Here is a 19,963-nt window from a genome sequence, read left to right as displayed (position 1 = left end):
ATGTTTTTATTTCAAGTCTTTTGTTGTGTCTGGTAAACATGTTTTAAACAAGTATTATTTGTAATTTATCGTAAGTGTCGACATTTTACAACAATGATGTTGTGGTAGTATTTGACTTGGATGAACATCTTATGTTTTAATCATGTAGTGTTGTTGTGATTGTTGCTATGGTATTAAGAAGTCACACCAAATTAACCCACGCTTCCGCAAAAGCCAGGGTGTGACAAATAAAATCTTTTTAAAACGCGTTTCAGGTAACAAAATGTGAAAACCAATAGAAGCCAGCTGGAGAGAACTGAAGGCTTGGAAAAGTGGCTATAAAAGTTACCTAAATAAAAAAGGAGTTTTTATTTTCAATAATTAGGGTTTATCCCTACAAATGTACTGTCAAATGAACTTAGGTTTATCCCAATGATTTGTTATAAAAAGTCTGGTGTTTAACTCTGATAAAAATATTTCCTAACTAAGGTCCTGATGTTTCATTTCCGCTGCCAAATTAATAAACACCGATACCACTGATCTGGATCTCGCGGCACCCGCTCCCGGGGTAGGGGTCGGGGGTTGCGACAGCTGCTGACACAAAACTGGGATTCGACAAGTTGAAAGTTACCTGTTTCAAGTGCAAACAGAAAGGGCACTTTAAGAGAGAGTGAAGAAACATGTAAAGAGATGAAGTTGTGAACCCGTTTCGGGATGATTATTATTAGAAAGCAATCTACCATCACATCAGCGAGCCACCAAAGGTGAATCAAAAGCAAATTGGTGAAGGTTCTTCAAGAGATAGAAAACAAGCAATGGTGGTAATTCAAGAAGATGAAGGATTCAATTGAAATAAATACATTCCAAGAGAAAATTATGTGTTGGTTGCTAAGGTAGATAATAGATTTACAATCATCCTAGTGCATCATTTCTAACATTACAGTTGCATTTGATAATCAAATGGTACAAGCATCTTAAATGTATTATTTCTTGAACAAACACATGAATCTCTAATCCACTGTCAAACAATCAAGAATCCACAAGGGCATGAACCTCTAATCCTAACTACACATCCTAATCATAATCCTAACTGCACATCCTAATCTAACTCACACCATCAAACATCAAGATATATAACATTAGATCATTTCATACGTTTGAAAGTTAGCCTACATAAATATATTACAAATTAGAGTCCATCCTACAGTTATAATACACATATATATAACATAATATCAAAACACATTCAACATCAAACTAGGCAACCATTTCATCCCCCAAGGGAAACTGGAAGTGCAATGTGATGTCATACAGTCTGACCACCATGTGGAACACAATGGTTCTTACCGTGACCTGCATCCTCATGTCAACTGCAAACACAGATTAAACAAATACAACTATAATAAGCTAAAGTGATTCTAATCAAATGACTAGAATCCACTGTAATCATCAAACAACAATAATCCAATGTGATTCATCGAACAACAACAATCCACTGTGATTCATCGAACAACAATAATCCATTGTGATTCCCCAAACAACAAGAATCCACTATAATCATCAAACAACAAGAATCCACAGTGATATGCGGAGAACAATCAAGAATCCACAAGCACATTCAATTAACCTCTGTTTCAATCATTCATATAAAAATCAAAATGAACAGTAAACCCTTGTTCGATTATAAGCACATTCACATAATCATAAACCGCATAAACATACTAATAATGTGTTACCCTGATTCACCAGCCGTTTACCTCAAACAGGGCTTCAACATCATTCGATCTAGTTCATAGTGTGAATCATACCTGACATGTGGCTTAAAATTTCTCTGATCGTCGTCCCAATCAGCATTCTATGAGCTGTTTGTCGCCTTAGATGTCGCAGGTGGTGTGTTCGCCGGAAAGAAGAAAGGAGATTGGGGGTAATATTGGGGGGGGTAAGGAAGTGAAGTTTATAATATAGGGTGTTGTGTTGAGGAAGCAATCAAACACAAGTAGAAAAGACTATATTACCCTTTAACCGTTAATAAGTGACATTGACTTTAAACATATTTTAACACCGAGGGTAATATTGTAGCGTTTTTCAATAGTTGAGGGATAAGATAACAAGATTTTCATTTTAGAGGGTAAGGTTGTCCGTCGCATTTAACCCTAGAGGGTAAAAGTGCAATTTACTCTATATATTTTTTCTTTTTTAGTTTTCATAAGGGTGTTGCTAAATGCACTCCCTTTTTTTTTAAGTTTTACTGAATGCACCTCTCCCTAAAGTTTTTAAGAAAATACAATCAAACCTTGTATTTTCTATTATGTATATTATATTTTAGTATTGATTTTTAATACGATTTTTTTACCTTTGTAGTCATAAAATTATACAAATTATTTTGATGTGTCCACTTTAATTTTACGAATTGCCAAAGATGTCTTCGAATTTACAAAATAGCCTACTTTGTACTTTCAAAAGTACACATACATAAAGATAAAAAAATCATTTTACGAACTCTTTTAATAATTCTGGTATGTATTCATCTTATCTTTTTCTCTGATATAGTTCTTTTAATTTCTTTTAACTTAATCTAATGGATTGAAAAAAATAAACCAATACCTTTAGTTGATTGTAGCTCGTACAATAGAGGTGTGTATTATTTCTTCCAATGATGACAATAGAATTTTGGCAAAATCAACATACATATTTTTTTTTGAATGTGTAACAATGAAGTGAATTCATGAATCAAACAAAATCCTAACAACCATCTCACATTTTCAAACATATAGGAGCTAAAAATCCCAATTCTAGATCGAACCGTACAATATGTTGGTTAAACTTCAGTTGTAATTTATTCCGGTTAAACTTTATTTGTTTTAGTTAAATCTCAACTTTAATTTGTTTTGGTTAACCTTCGTTTGTTTTTTTAACAAAACAGTCAACAAATAAAACAAAACAAAATCATCCGGGTGAAAAGAGAAAAAAACTTAAATAAAACAATCAATAATTGATAAAAAAACAAACAAGGAATGAACAAAAAAAAAAAACCGTAAACAATTGAACAAAACAATAATATATAAAAGGTAAAAGGCGGAAATTAAAACATTATAACAAAACAATAATATATAAAAGGTAAATGGTGGAATTTAAAAAATTATAAAAACTAGGATTTAGACCCGCCCGCGTTGCGGCGCGAGTACATCGTAAAAATTGAATGGATTAGTCCAAACGATATATGCATTAACCATATGAAAACACACGTTCGACGTATCCAGCTGAACTCAATGTAACCTGTATAAGCATTGTTATTGGATAAAACGTAAAGTAAATTAAATTCATATCGAACAATCATAACATATTATATGTGACCTAACTCATACATAGAAAACGCAACGGGTATGAAGGAAAACCTGCACATGTAATCGAAAGGGATTAATTAGAGCTTTCGAAAAAAGAGAAGAAAAAGAAACCATAATTTGACACCACTCGGTTCGAAACATACATAAAATAAACACGAAAACATATTATATTTGACCTGAATCATTTCCCAAAAAAAAGTTTACGTCGAAACGTAGAACAACTTGAATTTATAATGAAACGTACATAAAAATATGCACGTAAAAATGGTGTCTTTAAACGAAAACGTATTATATCTGACCTTACTCGTCTATAAAAAAAAGTTTACGTCGGAATGTAGAACAAATCATATTTATACCTATCTGTACATTCCATATGCACGTAAAAAATAATTATTAAGTAAAGGAAGTATAGGAGTAGACCGAAACAAATAAAAAATTAATAGGTTAAAAATGCTCGTAAAACCGTGCCAATTAGCACCAATGCCACTACGACATCGACTCTCAACATCGTAAAAATAAAATAGATAAAATGGGAAAATTACACTAAACAAAAAGCAGACTTAAAATCGTTGAACCACGCACACCCGTTACAGTGTGTTAATTCGAAGAAATTAATCAGAAACGTAAAACGTAGAAAATAATAACTTAGTCGATCTAGGACCCGCCCGTTGCGGCGAACTTGTCAAAAGCGAAAAAATGGACACGTTGCGATGGGTCTGTCAAATATGCAAAAATAGAGAAAAAACGTTGAACCTCACATGCACGCTACGACATGTTAACTCGCAAAATTTAGAATGAAACGTAAAACGAAAAACTTACGAAAGATAAAAAGTATGAGGGACCAAAGTTGTAAATAATAAAGTGTTTTATTAAATTAAAAAAGATGAAAAACTTTGGGTTAAAAGTGAAAAAATTACAAGGGTTAAAATACAAAATATGAAAATATTTAGATTAATGTGGAAAATCAAAAAAAAAAAAAAAATTGAAACACTCCCCAAGCATGAGGTACTACACAAAATGCAACAAGAAGTTGCTAATTTATAATGATATTTTGGAAATGGAGGTATAAACAGTAAAAATAAAAATAGAGATGCAATTAGCCACACCCTTCTCATAATCAACCATTTTGAATTCCCAAGGCCACCTATAAAATCGGTGAATCAGGGTTTAGTCTCTCTCTCCCTTTGCCGACGATGGCCGAAGAACAATCCGCCGCCGAGACAACCGTCGTACAGACACCATCACAGGAAACCGTGGAGTCCAAGACCGGCGGCAAACGAGCGAGAGAGGAAGAAACCGTGACACCGGAAACTAAAAAGACCAAGGTAGATGAGAAAGAAGTAAGGAAGACCGGTCCTGTTGATGTTGGGTATAAGAAGTTCGATGAGTCTGTGGAGATGTTTGATTACTTTTATAAGCTTCTTCATTACTGGCCTCCCAATTTGAATGTCAATAAGGTATATTGGGTTTATTTTTTGTGGTTGATTTGATTATATTAGTATATATGATCCTAAGTAGTCAGAATTATCTGCATTATATATAGCCTTACAGGGAAATAGCCTATATATAATTTCTGAGATTGGAGGAGTGCGGAGAGAGGACCCAATAAAGAAAGAAAGTAATTAAAAAAGCGCGCGAGGCGACCTAAGGCGCAAACCAAAACGCCTTGTGTGACATAAGGCGTAGGGTGTACAAAAGGCGCAGGTGAGGCACGCTTTTTAGGCTAAAATTTGACCCGAGGCGCGCGCCTTTTGTACATGGGGTGTTTCTGTGCAGCTTAGTGTTGTACAACAGGCTTTTTATGCTGTACATTTCTTTTTTTTCTTTTCATTTTAGAACATATATAAAGCTTAATTTTAGCTAAATCAAAGGTAGGGAATGCTAAAAACCTATGGGATATATAAAATAATTTATATAATCGCTTTGCGCCTTGCGTACGAAAAGCTCACCGCTTTTGCGCTTTGCGCCTCGGTTTTAGACTGCGTCGCTTTTGTGCGCTTTCCGCTTTTTTTAAACCAAGAGTGGATAGTTAATTAGTTATTGAGTGACCCCCTAAGGGGACATCTTGATTGATGGTTAGGTGGTGGGCTCCAAAACCAAAAGGTTTGGAGTTCAAATCCTACATGTTGCAGGCATCATTGATGTATTTATCTTAAAAAAATCTATTGGTGAACCAAAAGACAATTGAGAGAACTAAAGTGCCCATTGGAGAACCATATGTTTTATACTAACGTATGCAATTACACTTATGGATTTGGTTAAATAGCCATTTTAGTAATTTATTATATCAAATTTATTTTTTACACGATTTTCTCTTATTTCTGTTGTAGTATGAGCATACAATGTTGCTGGACCTGCTAAAAAAGGGTCACCTAGAAGCCGAAAAAAAGATGGGTACCGGAATCAATGCATTCCAAGTGAGGTATCACCCACAGTGGAAAAGCAGATGTTTTTTTGTTGTTAGAGTTGACGGGTCAGCTGACGATTTCAGTTTCCGCAAGTGTGTTGACCACATTCTCCCCTTGCCGGAAAACATGGCAGTTAAATCTGATGTGAACAAAGCGTTGGGTGGCGGTCATACTAGTGGCGGAAGGGGTGGTGGCCGTGGCAATTGGCGTGGACGCGGTAGAGGGGGCAAACCAAGAAACTGATGGAAGACTATTGGCAAGAAAATGCACTGACATGTAGTGTTGCCTTGATTTTGAATTTTGGATTATGTTTCATGGTTTAGTGAGCCTGGAAATTGAGAGTTACCTGGTTTATTTATTGGCAAATTATATTTTAATGATATCCAAACTATGATTATAGCCCAATAAAGATTTGACCTTTTAAGTTGTTTAAAAACACAATGACGGAATTATTCTATAAGATCAGTCCGTTGTTTGGTTTATCAACCAGCTAATCTAATCCGACGCTTACCACACCAAGCCAAACCAACCAGACAGATTGATGTGCCTATAGTTTAGACCCGACTTCGTTGAACTTTTCCAAAGCTCAAGTAAATAAACCAAACACGGAATAAATAACAAGTCAAACCCGAGCTGTGTTGACCCGTTTAGCACCAAAATGGATAGATATGTCATAAAAACAAAAAAAAAAAAAAAAAAGAAACATATTTCTTCAAATCATCAACAACAAAACATCTCAAATTCTACAAAAATGAGCATCTGAAGACAAATCATGCGGAATGTTATTAACGCGTTTTAAACCTAACATCACCCTTCAAGCAGTCACCTTTTCCTTCTGCGCAAACGCCACACCCTTCTCTATGCTTCCCTTCAACTCCACCTTCAATGCTTCCAAACCTTTGACTTCAAATTCAGTCAACCCTTCAAGATCAGAAGAGATAATCGCTTCGACTCCTTGTTTCCCAAGCTTAACCCTCGATGCAAAAAACGGGAGTTCAGTAACTTCTGACTGAACAAACGAACACTCGTAAACATCACTATCTCCATCAAGTGCCCGGAGAGAAGATTCTAGAAACCTCGCAGCCGCATACGCCATTGACAATGTAGCGGACCCCGCACCGGCTTTCGCCTCAACCACCTCAGTCCCACCGTTTTGAATCCTGGCAGTCAGATCATTCACTTCTTGATCACTGAATGTAACCGACGGTTTCGTTTTCGAAAGTAGGGGTAAAATGGTAATTCCGGCATGCCCACCAACCACCGGGACGTCAACGTCAATAAGCTTTAAATTCTTCTTCTCCGCAACAAACGTGTTTGCTCTCACGACATCGAGAGTGGTGACACCAAAGAGTTTCTTAGGATTATAGACACCCTTTTGTTTCAACACCTCAGCAGCAATCGGGACGGTTGAGTTAACCGGGTTGCTGATAATATGAATAAAAGCATCAGGACAGTTATCAGCCACAGCTTCAATCAGTGTCCTCACAATTCCCGCGTTTATGTTGAAAAGGTCATCACGGGTCATACCGGGTTTCCTTGGAACACCAGCAGGAATGACAACGACGTCCACGTCTTTTAAACAGCTAGCAAGTTCATCACTCCCAGTGAAATCCCGAACTTTTGAGGGTGTGTTGCAGTGACTGAGATCAGCGGCTACACCCTTAACATTTGCAATATCATAAAGGTGGAGGTCGGAAACCAACGGTGACATTTTGACCAAAAGAGCTAGTGGTTGACCGATGCCGCCAGCGGCTCCAAGAATCGCGACTTTGAAAGATGCCATAATTTGAAGGGCGCTCGAGGACGTGCGAGGGTTATTTTGGGACTTTTGAGAAAACGAGTATCGAAGAGCTGCAGTGCTTTCCTTGGCCAAGAAGGACGACTTGAGGCCTGTGAAACTCTTGATATTGTTTTGAGAGTTGAAACTGATATTCATGCCACATGTCTTCGACTGTGAAAGCGGGCTAGCTTTCGAGCCATGGGATATAGTTGATCCGATTGAGAACGCACTTGCTGACGTGGCTGCCATGTCGGACCCTGAAGAACACATAGAGCCAACAATTGTTATAAATGAATTTATTTATATTATGTTTTATCTTAAAACGATAAAAACATAAAATACAAATGAAAAAGAGAGCTTAATGACTACTGTGTACACATCCTGTTAGGTTCTAGTGTTCTACCATACCTAATGACTACTGACTACACATCCATTGCAGCCTTTATGTAGATACTTTGAATGCAAATATTAGAAAAACACGTATTTGCATATTCAAAAATTAATATCATATTCTAAAATCAGATTCATTTTTCGTTCAGGGAATCCAGAACTGTTTGAAAACCATGGCCGGCCCTTAGGGGGCGGGGAGGACCATCGGCCAGGGCCCGATACTTCGAAAGGCACGTTATTTAAAAAAAAATCGAATATGTAAATGTAAAATTAAATAAATTAATCGGGTATACTCATACAAACACCAACATTGGCCCACTTACAAAACTATTTTTATGGTTTAGATTAGTTATTAGCCCATTGCCATTAGTTTTAAACCTTTAATGAGCCCAATACCCAACTTCGTTAAGGTCTAAGGGCACGTTTTTCGAGCTCGAACAGGGTACATGAATTCTTAGGGCCGACCCTGTTGAATACCATGAATATAGATATGAACTTCAAAATCAAAATTAATTGATGCAAACAACAGTAGTCATATGAACATACTACCAGATGATTCACGGAGTTAACTAAATCTCACAGATATGCATCAAATTTTAAATCATCAGCTAAAATTGCATCTTAAAACAGACGAAACGGTTCATCCAAACAGCCAAAAGAGAGACATTAACTTCAGAATCCACATGAAATTTTCAAATCATCGGCTTAAATTGCATCTTAAAACAGATCAAAAGGTTCTACAAACATCTAAATAAGAACATTCGAGAAATCACACAGACAGATATATTGCTCCAAAATTAAAATTCACAGATGCAAATTAACTGAATCTCACAATAATCGATCAGCTTAATTCACCGTTGGCAATGCATCAAAAAATTTCAAATTATCAACTTAAACTGCATCTTAAAACAGGTCAAAGGCCTTCACCCAAACAGCTAAACGAAAACATTCAAACAATAACGCAGATAAATTGAAACTTTAAGAACAAAACGTGATAACAATACATCGCTAGATCTAGATACGCGAGATATAAACAAACAGATTCATAGTTCATCAATAATGATAAAAAAACAATCATGCAAACGGCAGGTAGAGATAGAGAAAGAAAGATATACGTACAGACGCACCTGTATCAAAAGCAGATCTGGATCTGGATGAGAGAAATGGCGAATTACGAAGGAGTATAAATAGTTAAGAGTGTGTAGTCGTTGGAGAGTATCGGTATTTAGGGTTCTCCGCCGACGAGCCTCGAAGCAATCTACTGCTTGCGTGGAGCCATACGAATCTCAGGTACTTTATTCCGATTCCTTCTGTCCAATCCTGGCCGTTGGATCCATTGTTAGTATCAACAGTCTTTATTGATTTATTTGAGTTTGCTTTGTATTTTTCTTTTTTTTTTTTTTTTGAACGGCCAACAAAATTTTATTAAAACAAGGGCCAACGAAAGTTAGCCCAAACCAACAATACACACCAGTTCATATATCATTTACATCCCCATCAATTTCAAGCTAACATTTACTAGATACATCAAACTTACACCACTCCTCCCACGTTATATCCTTCAAGTTCGAACGGCTTCCAATCCAAAGAAAACCCAACTGTTTGATTTCTTCCTTCAGCCGATCCACCCGTATTTCCTTTCCCTGGAAAATGAGTTTATTCCGATTTTGCCAAATGACCCAAAGTGCGACTTGCATTACCGCGTAAATTAATTTCCTCCATCTCCGATTCCCTTTAACATTTTTATGCCAATTCAGCAAATCTTTCACCCTGAAGGCATAAATATTTGATACCTTGCACCATGTTGATACAAAATTCCAAATCGTTTGTGCCAATTCGCATCCGATGAAGAGATGGTCCACGTTTTCTTCCAGTTGATTGCACACTCTGCACTCTGTTTGACCCGACCATGCACTTCTTCTTGCTAATGCAGCCAGTGTGGGCAGCCGTTCCAATGATAATCGCCATGCTAAGAAGTTCACTTTCAAAGGCAGCCAATTATTCCAAACGAATTCGTTCCCAATATCGCTGAACCTAGCGCATTGCAGCCAACTCTTCAGGCTTTTAACGGAGAATCGACCTGAGTTATCCAGCTCCCACTCCCACCGGTCTGCACCTTGACCACCTACGACCGAGGACAATAGTTGTGATAATTCCTGCAATTCTACCATTTCGTCTTGTGATTCAGGCTGTCTAACCCAGCTGAAGTTCAATACCACTGCCCCGTTTACCATCTTCATTCGATCAGCCACGACTGCGTTCTTAGATCCTTCTAAACTGAACAAACATGGGAACTTTCTTTGTAGCGTCACACCTTCTATCCATCGTTCCTTCCAGAATAAAACCGATTCACCAAGCCCAATATTAGCCCGAAAACATTCCTGTAAATTTAATCCATATCCCATTATATCTTTCGACACATTAAAGACTTGTTTCCACGGACCCGATATCGACACCTTTCTCGGGATAGGATTCCAATTTCTCTCACTGTGATGAATACTCCAAATAACTCTCCTCCATAGACTATCCGGCTCCGTTTTAAACCTCCACCACCATTTTGCAAGCATGGCAAGATTAGCGTCTTTTAGAGAACTCAACCCCACTCCCCCGAATCCTTTGGAGTTAGTACATTATTCCATGCTATCAAGCACAGCTTCTTTTTTTCAGGTGTAATCCCCCATAGAAATTCCCTCCTCAATCGTTCCAGTTGATCAATAACCCCGGATGGAGCTTTATATAGTGAGAAATAGTATGTTGGAAGAGCATTTAGTACCGACATTGTAAGCGTCAATCTACCCCCAAACGATAATGTTTTCGCCTTCCATAAAGCTAATCTTTTTTTGAAAACTTCGACTACCGGCTGCCAGTGTTTTACCAGATTCATGTTTGCCCCTACTTGAAGCCCCAAGTGCTTGAAAGGAAAGCATCCAACCCTACAACCCAATAAACCCGCCACCTCCTGTACACTATCATTCCCCACATTTACCCCAAAGAAACTACTTTTTACCAAACTCACACGAAGACCCGATGCTAGATAGAAACATCGTAGTATCCTTGTGAGATTAAGCACACAGTTTGACGACCAATTTCCCAAAAAAATTACATCATCAGCATACATAAAGTGAGACATAACTAGACCTTGGTTGGAGAGACGAACACCCTCATATATGCCAAGATTGCATGCCTTCTTCATAACCCCGGTGAGTGCCTCCATAGCTATAATGAACAGGAATGGCGATAGCGGGTCTCCTTGCCTCAGACCCCTGTGACATGAAAATTCTTGTGTTGGTGACCCGTTCACAAGGACAGAAGCTCTTGCACAATTAACAGTAGCCATAATCCATTTAATAAACGTCAATGGGAACGACATTTGCTCCATAATGGATTCGAGGAACCTCCAATTAAGTGAGTCGTAGGCCTTTTCCATATCTGCTTTAAAAATAAACCCCTCCTTCTTTTTTTGCTTCATCCAAGGAATTAGTTCATTCAGAATCAATGGTCCATCCAAAATACTTCTTCCCGCAATGAACGCAGTCTGTTCCTCCGATACGAGATTGTCAATAACAAGCTTAAGTCGATTCGCCAAAACTTTTGACACAACTTTATTTATGCACCCGACGAGGCTAATGGGTCTGTAATCCCCCAATCCATCCGGATCTCTACACTTTGGAATCAATGCAATGAAAGAGGACGTGCAACCCATAGAGATAGTTCCATTTGTCTTGAATTCTTCAAAGACCGCCACAAAATCAGCCTGTAGAAATTCCCAGCACTTTCTTATGAATTTGAAATTAATTCCATCTGGTCCCGGTGCTTTATCCCCTTCACAGTCCCAAACTGCACTCTTAATTTCTTCAAGCGTAAATGGTGCTACCAACATTCCGGCCTGATTATCCGATATCTGCTTCAAATTAGGGCACAAAAGCCCCGGTCTATTAGAGGAAGGTTCCTGGAATTTTTGTGCAAAAAATGAGCAAATAAAATCCTTAATGAGCGGAGGTGCCGTCACCCATGTCCCGTCTATCATAAGGCCGTTGATCCTGTTGGAACTTTGGTTCGAATTCACGATACTGTGAAAATAAGACGAGTTCTCGTCCCCTTCCACTGCCCATTTCACCCTGGATTTCTGCTTCAGATCCATGATTTTTACTCTATCCATCTCCAAAATTGCCTTTTTGCACTCGGCTCTCGTAGTGAGCTCGTCTGGTGATAATTCCCTTTCCTCAGCCTGTACCTCCAAAGCCTCCAGCAACTCCATTTTTTGCTTATAGTCCGCCTCCCCTTCCATCTTAATTGCAGTGACCCGTTCTTTTAATCGGAACTTTATCCACTTCAGTTTTACAGCAAGGCCTAAGTCTGTCGGACCTTCAAAAACAAAACTACCCAACGCTTGCTTTGCAAAATCCATCATTCCTGGCATCATCAACCATGAATTAAAGATCCTAGTTGGACTAGGCCCAAAGTCTTGTTCCAGGATCGATAAAAGAATCGGGCTATGATCCGAGACCACATTAGAAAGTGCCACCACCGAGGCATTCGGCCATTTGTTATGAAATTCCCTGCACACCAAAAATCTATCAAGCTTACTCTTGTGGAGTCCGTTATCCGAATGATAGGTGAATTTTCTGCCCCCCATATGATATTCGACCAAATCTGCCAACTCAATGAAATGATTAAAGAAGGCTGCATTAAGAGGCACGAATTCTGAATTCATTCTCTCATTCGGTTCTCTAACATCATTAAAATCCCCACAGAACACCCACAAACCCTGCAGAGACTGCTTTAGAATAACCAGCTCTTCCCACAGCCCCCTTCTCTCAGCTGGATCATTATACGCGTATATATTCACTATATTCACCCATTCCCCAGTGTGTTTTAATTGCCCTTGCACAATAATGAACCTCTGACTTCTTATGACTTCATTACATTCGAGTACAGTCGGGTCCCACAGGCTAACCAAGCCACCTGACCTCCCCACTGCATCTACATATGCCATTTCGAATCTCGACCTTCCCCAAATTTTGCTAAAATAAAATTCTGTGATTCCCCCTAGTTTCGTTTCCTGGATAGCCAAAAAATGAACGCCGTGGGATGTTTTTAATCCTCTTACCCAATCTATCTTCCTTTGGTCCCTGACCCCCCTCAAATTAATTGACATAAAATTCATTGTAAACCATTCTTTTCACCAACAATAACCTCGCTGACCTGATTCTCGAAGCCTTGTAACTGGAATCCAAGCATCGTCCCGATCATGACTGTGTCGGCTGTTTCATCCACACCTCTTTTCACCGTCCCCATCTCTGTCGTTTCCTCCCTTCCATTTTTTCCGGGCTCCGGTACTTCGTTCCTACCTCCGACTTCATTCCCTCCTTCCGGCATCGGTTTCTTACTTTCACCAGCACCGATATTTTTTTCCACTGTGTCCGCATCTCGTTGTTGATAATCTTCTGGTAACGTCTCGTTGTTTAGGTCAAAGGACCTTTCTAGATTCCTTATGTGGGTCTGATGCTTGTCCCCCCACGGATCTATCTCTGGGCTTGACAGTTGCGGGCTTCTATTACAACGAGGCCTCTTCCTAGACTTGGTGTTTGGGCCAGGGCCCAAAGCATTACTTGGATCCTGATTCTTATCTACAACAACTTTCTTTGGACAGGTCCCACCAACATAATCATTTTGTTCATTCCCCCCTGCCGCCGTATTTAATGCTTCTCTCTCCTGGTTCCCATGCACCTCGTGCATGGGAGTAATCGGTTCGTTCCCCCAGTCTTGACTCTTCACATTCTCCCCTTCACCGGCGACGCTTCGGATCTCTCCATCCTCCAGGTCATCGGCCGGCACCGCCACCGATCCCGACGTCTTCTCCGGCGTGTGTCTACCACCTTCCGATAACTCTGAAATCACCCTTTCAATCGACATATTCTGCTCCTCCCTCACCCAAACCATGTAGTTTTTCTCGCCCCATTGCAGCTTCACTTCGTCTTCAATAAATTTGCCTGACTCTGTTACAACCCAACACCCACTGTCTGAATTGTCTGTATCATTCCACGAGAATTCCGACGATCCGACCACTCTACCATAGCATTCTCCAACCATGTTATAAGTCTTACAATCCCTAAGGTGAATTGGAACCCCGCTCACTCTAATCCATACTAACCGTTCATAATTCAAATCCTGTCCTTTCCAGAGTTCCGCCGATGTTACTATCTGACCCCATTCTTCTTCACTGTTCCTGATAAACTCCGTTGCCTGACCTTTCCCTTTGAATACAATCATGCACTTCAGTCCACCAAGATAGGACACAGGGTATTCGCCATATCCCCAACTATCCAACTTCCTCCTTATTTCTTTTAAAACTAACATATCCTTTAATTCCACGATCACCGCCCGCATCATACAATGGTCCGGATAGACAGCGATCCTGTCTTCTATCATAACAGTCTTCACGTCTTTTTCCTGCTCCTTCCCAATACCTTTGACAACATCTGAGAAGGACCTCCCCTGGTTTACTGGTTTATACTCAAAAACTGGTTTCCTTTGAGCATTCACGTTACCCTTGAATAGCGGCGGCCCTTGGTATTGATTACCGTAGTTTTTGTGCTGAAAGGACCGGTGATTTTTATCGAACTTCGCCACAGAAACGCTCACTTTTGCTTCATGGATCGTTACCTTGTTCATGCAACGTAAAGTTGCCATGACATCCTCTACTCCTTCATATCGAATAAACCCAAAGTGATTCCCCCTAGAATCTTTCTTTCTGGCAACGTACGCATCTTTCACTACTCCGAATGTCTGGAAAGCTCTCCATAACCCCATCCTCGTTACACCTTCTGGGAGATTGGTGATGTAGAACGTCATTACCGGTCTTCCGGCAAGTGGAGCCCTGTAGCTCCCATGCTGTGGTGGGAACCCCATGCTCCAAACACGTAGAAACAAGACACCAAGGAACTGAAACACTCCGGCCAAAAACGCAACTGCTACGGTGTGTTAACGGGATTCGAATCAGACAACAGAGCAATACAGTATAGATGTGTCGATATCAGACCCGCTAAGCCACCAAGGAGAAGGTCCGGCCATTGATTGAGTAAATTGTCATTTTAGTCCCTGAGTTTTGTCTAAATTTCTATTTTAGTCCAAATATTTTTTTTCCTCTGCGTCCCTGACTTTTTCCTATTTTGCAATTTTGATCAAATACACTAACTCCATCCAAAAACTCCATTTTTAACCAGGGGTATTTTGAGGATTTTCATTTTAAATGTTTTCAATTGCCATTTTGATTCAATTCCAAAAAATCAAAAAAATTCCAAAAAATCAAAAAAATTCCAAAAAATCAAAAAAATTCCAAAAATTCTAAAAAATCATAAAAGTTCTAAAAAATTCTAAAAAATCCAAAAAATCCGTTTCGGCGCGAACCGTTTCGAACCCGAACCGTTTCGAGCTGAACCCTTTCGACGCGAACCGTTTCAACCCGTACCGTTTCGACCCGTACCGTTTCGACCTGAACCGTTTCGAGCTGAACCGTTTCGACGCGAACCGTTTCGACCCGTACCGTTTAGACCCGAACCGTTACGACCCGAACCGTTTCGAGCCGAACCGTTTCGACCCGTACCGTTTCGACCCGAACCGTTTCGAGCTGAACCGTTTCGACGCGAACCGTTTCGACCCGTACCGTTTCGACCTGAACCGTTTCGAAGCGAACCGTTTCGAGCTGAACCGTTTCGAGCTGAACCGTTTCGACGCGAACCGTTTCGACCCGTACCGTTTCGACGCGAACCGTTTCGACCCGTAACGTTTCGACGCGAACCGTTTCGACGCGAACCGTTTCGAGCCGAATCGTTTCGAGCCGAACCGTTTCGAGCTGAATCATTTCGACGCGAACCGTGCCTCGAAACGGTTCTTGTCGAAGCGGTTCAGCTCGAAACGGTACGGGTCGAAACGGTTCAGCTCGAAACGGTTCGGTTCGAAATGGTACGGGTCGAAACGGTTCGCGTCGAATCGGTTCAGCTCGAAACGGTTCGGTTAGAAACGGTTCAGCTAGAAACGGTTCGGTTCGAAACGGTTCAGCTCAAAATGGTTCGGCTCGAAACGGTTCAGTTTGAAACGGTTCAGCTCGAAACGGTTCCGCTCGAAACGGTTCGCGTCGGAACGCTTCAGCTCGAAACGGTACGGGTCGAAACGGTTCGCGTCGAAACGGTTCAGCTCGAAACGGTTCGGGTCGAAACGGTTCGGGTCGAAACGGTACGGGTCGAAACGGTTCACGTCGAAACGGCTCAGCTCGAAATGGCTCGGGTCGAAACGGTACGGGTCGAAACGGTTCGCGTCGAAACGGTTCAGCTCGAAACGGTTCGCGCCAAAACGGATTTTTTGTATTTTTTTAGAATTTTTATGATTTTTTAGAATTTTTATGATTTTTTAGAATTATTATTATTTTTTAGAAGTTTTTGGAATTGGATCAAAATGGCAATTGAGAACATTTAAATTGAAAATCCCCAAAATACCCCTTGTTAAAGATGGAGTTTTTGGATGGAGTTAGTGTATGTGATCAAAATGGCAACAAAAGGGTAAAGTCAGGGACCGAGAGGCAAAAAAAACTATTTGGACTAAAATGGCAAATTTGGACAAAACTCAGGGACTAAAATGGCAATTTACTCTTTTTGATATTTACACTACTCTACTCGATTAAAAGCATTCACATCCATTCTACCATATTTTTACTCTATATTACATTAAAAAAACACTATAGTTTCTCTCTTCTTTTCAATTAAATAATATTTTTTATACCTTTATCGTTACATTTTCTCTCGCCCACACTCACAACCACCTTCAAAATATATTAAAAAATTATAGGGGGTGAATAGTGTCCCTCAAACATACAGATGAACGGTAACATTTTCTCTTTCCTCCACTCACAATAAGTTTTTATACTCTTTATATTATAAAAACCCCACTTACACAGTTTAGTGAAATGGATGTGAATGCTCTAAATACACGTCGGTAAGGCTATGTGTATACTTTTAGGTTTTTTTTTCACTCCATTGTTAGTTCTGATCATTATATCATTTTTACAAACTTTTTCCATTAGACTATGGCGTGTGGTTACTTTAGTAGTAAACCATAAACATCATCTTTCACCCTTAACGTTATGTCAGCATCTGTAGATGCACTATGTCTGTAGCTTCCGTCTGTACTTAGTCCATATTTTGTCCTGTTAGTATCATTGTATAGTTTTGTTTGTATGTTATATTATAACTGGGAGAAAACGGAACTGAACGAGTTTTGTAAGACCCATCCGATAGGATGATAACTTTCTCCCAGCTAGCCCGCCTATAAATAGGAGTCTTGGGTCTCAGTTGTAAGTAGTTCAAATGTTGTCTCTGAGGCGGAGCTCTTGTCAAATTCTCACTGGTTCTTTGTACTTTTGCACATCATTAATGAGAATGGAAGCTTTAAACTTTGAACTCGTTGTTGATTCTACTTCTACACTGTATATGGATTCCGCACTTCTACAGTGATAGATCCGACCTGAGTTGTTCAATCTAGAACCGAACTAACCGGTCCTCACAAGTGGTATCAGAGCTTGGAGGTCGGATTCGGAGAGGATCTACATCGATTTCACAGAGATTTGGACCGATCACAGCCGATTTCACCAGAGATTTCATCTGATTCTTCATCTACTTATCTGATTTTATCTTTGTTCTACCTTTTCTCATCTCAAACTGCTAAAAATCTAAAATTGACTAAGAATTTACGGTTCAACTGGCCTAAATTTCACAAATTGTCTGCGCAATCTGTTGTATGACAATCCTACAAATTTTCACGGCAAAATTCGAACAAAAACACATCCAAATCGATCAAAAACCATGAACTTTGTGATGAACAGTGCTGACGTCACTCATCTGATCGGATAGTCATTCGATCGGATTGCATTGTTATTGGTTCTTGTTACTTGCTGACGTCACTACTCATCCGATCGGATAGTCATCCGACCGGATAAGTATTGTGGTTGTTTGAAAAGTTTGACTGTTAGGTTATCGACTGATGTCATCCGACAGGATAATCATCCGTCACTTGACACTCTTGCACATTTGGTCATTTCACCCGGATAGTCATTCAGACGACTGACCATCCGATCAATTGTTGTTGTTGTGTTTTTCAAGTTTGACTTTTTCAGGTACGACAATCATAGGTGACGAGTTTATGAACCCATTCAGTGACTTCTTTGCCTATAACACTGGAGATACATCTTCCAATGAAAATCCGAAAACAGCTACTAAGTCGATATCAGATTCACTCAGTGTCGACAATGCTTATGGCACTTATAACAAACCACCGAAGCTTATGGCGATAGAGGATTACAATCGCTGGGCAAAGTGGTTTGATGGATGGTTGAGAGCATTCGTTTATGATAGCTGGAAACGTCTTAAGAACGGTTACTTTCCTACAAGAAATGATTATGACAACCTAGAAGATGCTGAGCAAGAAGAATTTGTGTCTGAACAAAAAGCTATTGCCTTGCTACACCAGTCTGTCAGAGATGATATTACATCATTGATCGATTACGACAATTCAAAGGATTCGTGGGAAAAACTGGAGAAAAAGTGTACTGGCGGTGAAGAGATAGTGAAAAACAAAAAATCTTTGTTGAAAAAAAGTTCGATCTATTTATACATGTATGAAAAATGAAAATGTCCGCCAAATGATAGAAAGATTTTGCCATTTAAAAGCAGAATTAGAAAGATTCCGGATCAAGAAAGATCAGGAGGAGTTAGTTGATAAGATGTTTGAGGCGTTGCCGAATGAACAAGATTGGCAGTATTTTGGTTTAGTGCTCAAGAACACAAAGCCGATGGCATAAATCACACTGAACTGGTTGATTGAAAGGCAAGAGGGGCACGAGTTGGAAATCAAGACGTTGAATAAAGTGAACAACCCACAGTATCAGCAGAATGTAGATTTGTATTATAGAGGCAGCATGATTTCTAAAGCTACATCACCAAGACTGCTTTCAGTGTCGAAAGCTCAAACACTGTTGCAAAAGAGAATTCTAGCAGTGGGTCTTCCTCAAGCAGTTATGGGTATCATGGTACTGGCTCAAGTGCACCCACATCATCTGCATCAAACACTCAGCAATCTCAAAGTACTCCAAACACTAACGTCTTTCAATGCAACATAGCCGTGAATCTCAACAATGCCTAGAACTTTAATGAAGAAACGGCTAAACAACAAATGGTGTTTCTCGCATCAATTCTAGAATCTTATAAGAGCCTAGTTGCCAGGAAGATTGGCAACACCAATCTCACTAAAGAAGATTACGATCAAATTGACCCGGAAGAGATGGAACTCATAGACATCCGTTAGTGCATGGCTAGCGTTATTCGCCGAGCTCAGAGATTCATGGAGATTACAGGGTGAAACTCGATTGGGGGACCATCAACAAAGTTAGGTTTTGACAAGTCGAAGGTGACTTGTTTTAAATGCAAACAAAAGGGTCACTTCAAAAGAGAATGTCAGAATACTGCTGCTAATGAAACTGCAAACCCGTTCCACGACGACTACTACAGAAAGGCAGTCTATCACATAAATCGTGAGGAACCACCTAAAATGAAGCAAATAGAAGACAATCCAAAAGAAAAGTCGAGAGCTCTGGCGGTGATTCAAGACGATGAAGGGCTCAATTGGAGTGATTTTCTTCCTGGGGAGGATGTTGTTGGTTATGCATTCATGGCACAAGTTGAAGCAACACCAACATCAACGTATAACAGAGAAAGAAGTCTGGCACAAATAAAAATGAAAAGGATCTATAATGCCTACAAAGAAGATAAGAAAGCAAAAAGGTGGGATCCAGAAAGAGAGTGCTACTTGGATCCGAAAGGAAATATCTGCGTTGATCCAAAATCCATTGATTTTGAAGCTCTTGTAAAGTCGATCCCATTAACAGAAGAGCAAATGAAGATAGATGCAACAAATAGAGCTGAGAGAAAGAGACAGAAACAGGAAAGATATGAGGCATATCTGAGGTCTAAGGAGCCGAAGAAAGTGGATGAAGGGATTATCGGCGTTGAGAA

At 39.7% G+C, this 19,963-nt stretch overlaps 2 protein-coding genes across 3 annotated transcripts; one reads left to right on the top strand and one right to left on the bottom strand.

Annotated features, from left to right (window-relative positions):
- The first annotated feature begins 4,436 nt into the window (after positions 1-4,436).
- LOC110918214 (protein EMBRYO DEFECTIVE 514) lies at positions 4,437-6,167 on the top strand. The gene is made up of 2 exons (XM_022162559.2): positions 4,437-4,780; positions 5,654-6,167. Exons 1-2 carry the CDS (start codon positions 4,517-4,519, stop codon positions 5,972-5,974), a joined length of 585 nt encoding a protein of 194 aa, XP_022018251.1. The 5' UTR covers positions 4,437-4,516; the 3' UTR covers positions 5,975-6,167.
- A 179-nt stretch (positions 6,168-6,346) lies between these two features.
- Positions 6,347-9,232, bottom strand: LOC110918197 (malate dehydrogenase, chloroplastic). Of its 2 annotated transcripts, none has more exons than XM_022162547.2 (2): positions 9,029-9,232; positions 6,347-7,768 (listed from the first exon to the last, which is right to left on the bottom strand). In XM_022162547.2, exon 2 carries the CDS (start codon positions 7,758-7,760, stop codon positions 6,546-6,548), a length of 1,215 nt encoding a protein of 404 aa, XP_022018239.1. In that variant the 5' UTR covers positions 7,761-7,768; positions 9,029-9,232; the 3' UTR covers positions 6,347-6,545. The 2 variants fall into 2 exon arrangements, with proteins under 2 accessions (XP_022018239.1, XP_022018246.1); XM_022162554.2 differs by having other exon boundaries at positions 9,021-9,180.
- Between the last annotated feature and the right edge of the window lie 10,731 nt (positions 9,233-19,963).

Source organism: Helianthus annuus, chromosome 2 (assembly GCF_002127325.2).
Source record: "Helianthus annuus cultivar XRQ/B chromosome 2, HanXRQr2.0-SUNRISE, whole genome shotgun sequence".
In the NCBI taxonomy this organism is placed as follows: Eukaryota; Viridiplantae; Streptophyta; class Magnoliopsida; order Asterales; family Asteraceae; genus Helianthus; species Helianthus annuus.
Note: the sequence above shows the minus strand (reverse complement) of the source record. Positions and strands in the feature narration are given on the sequence as shown.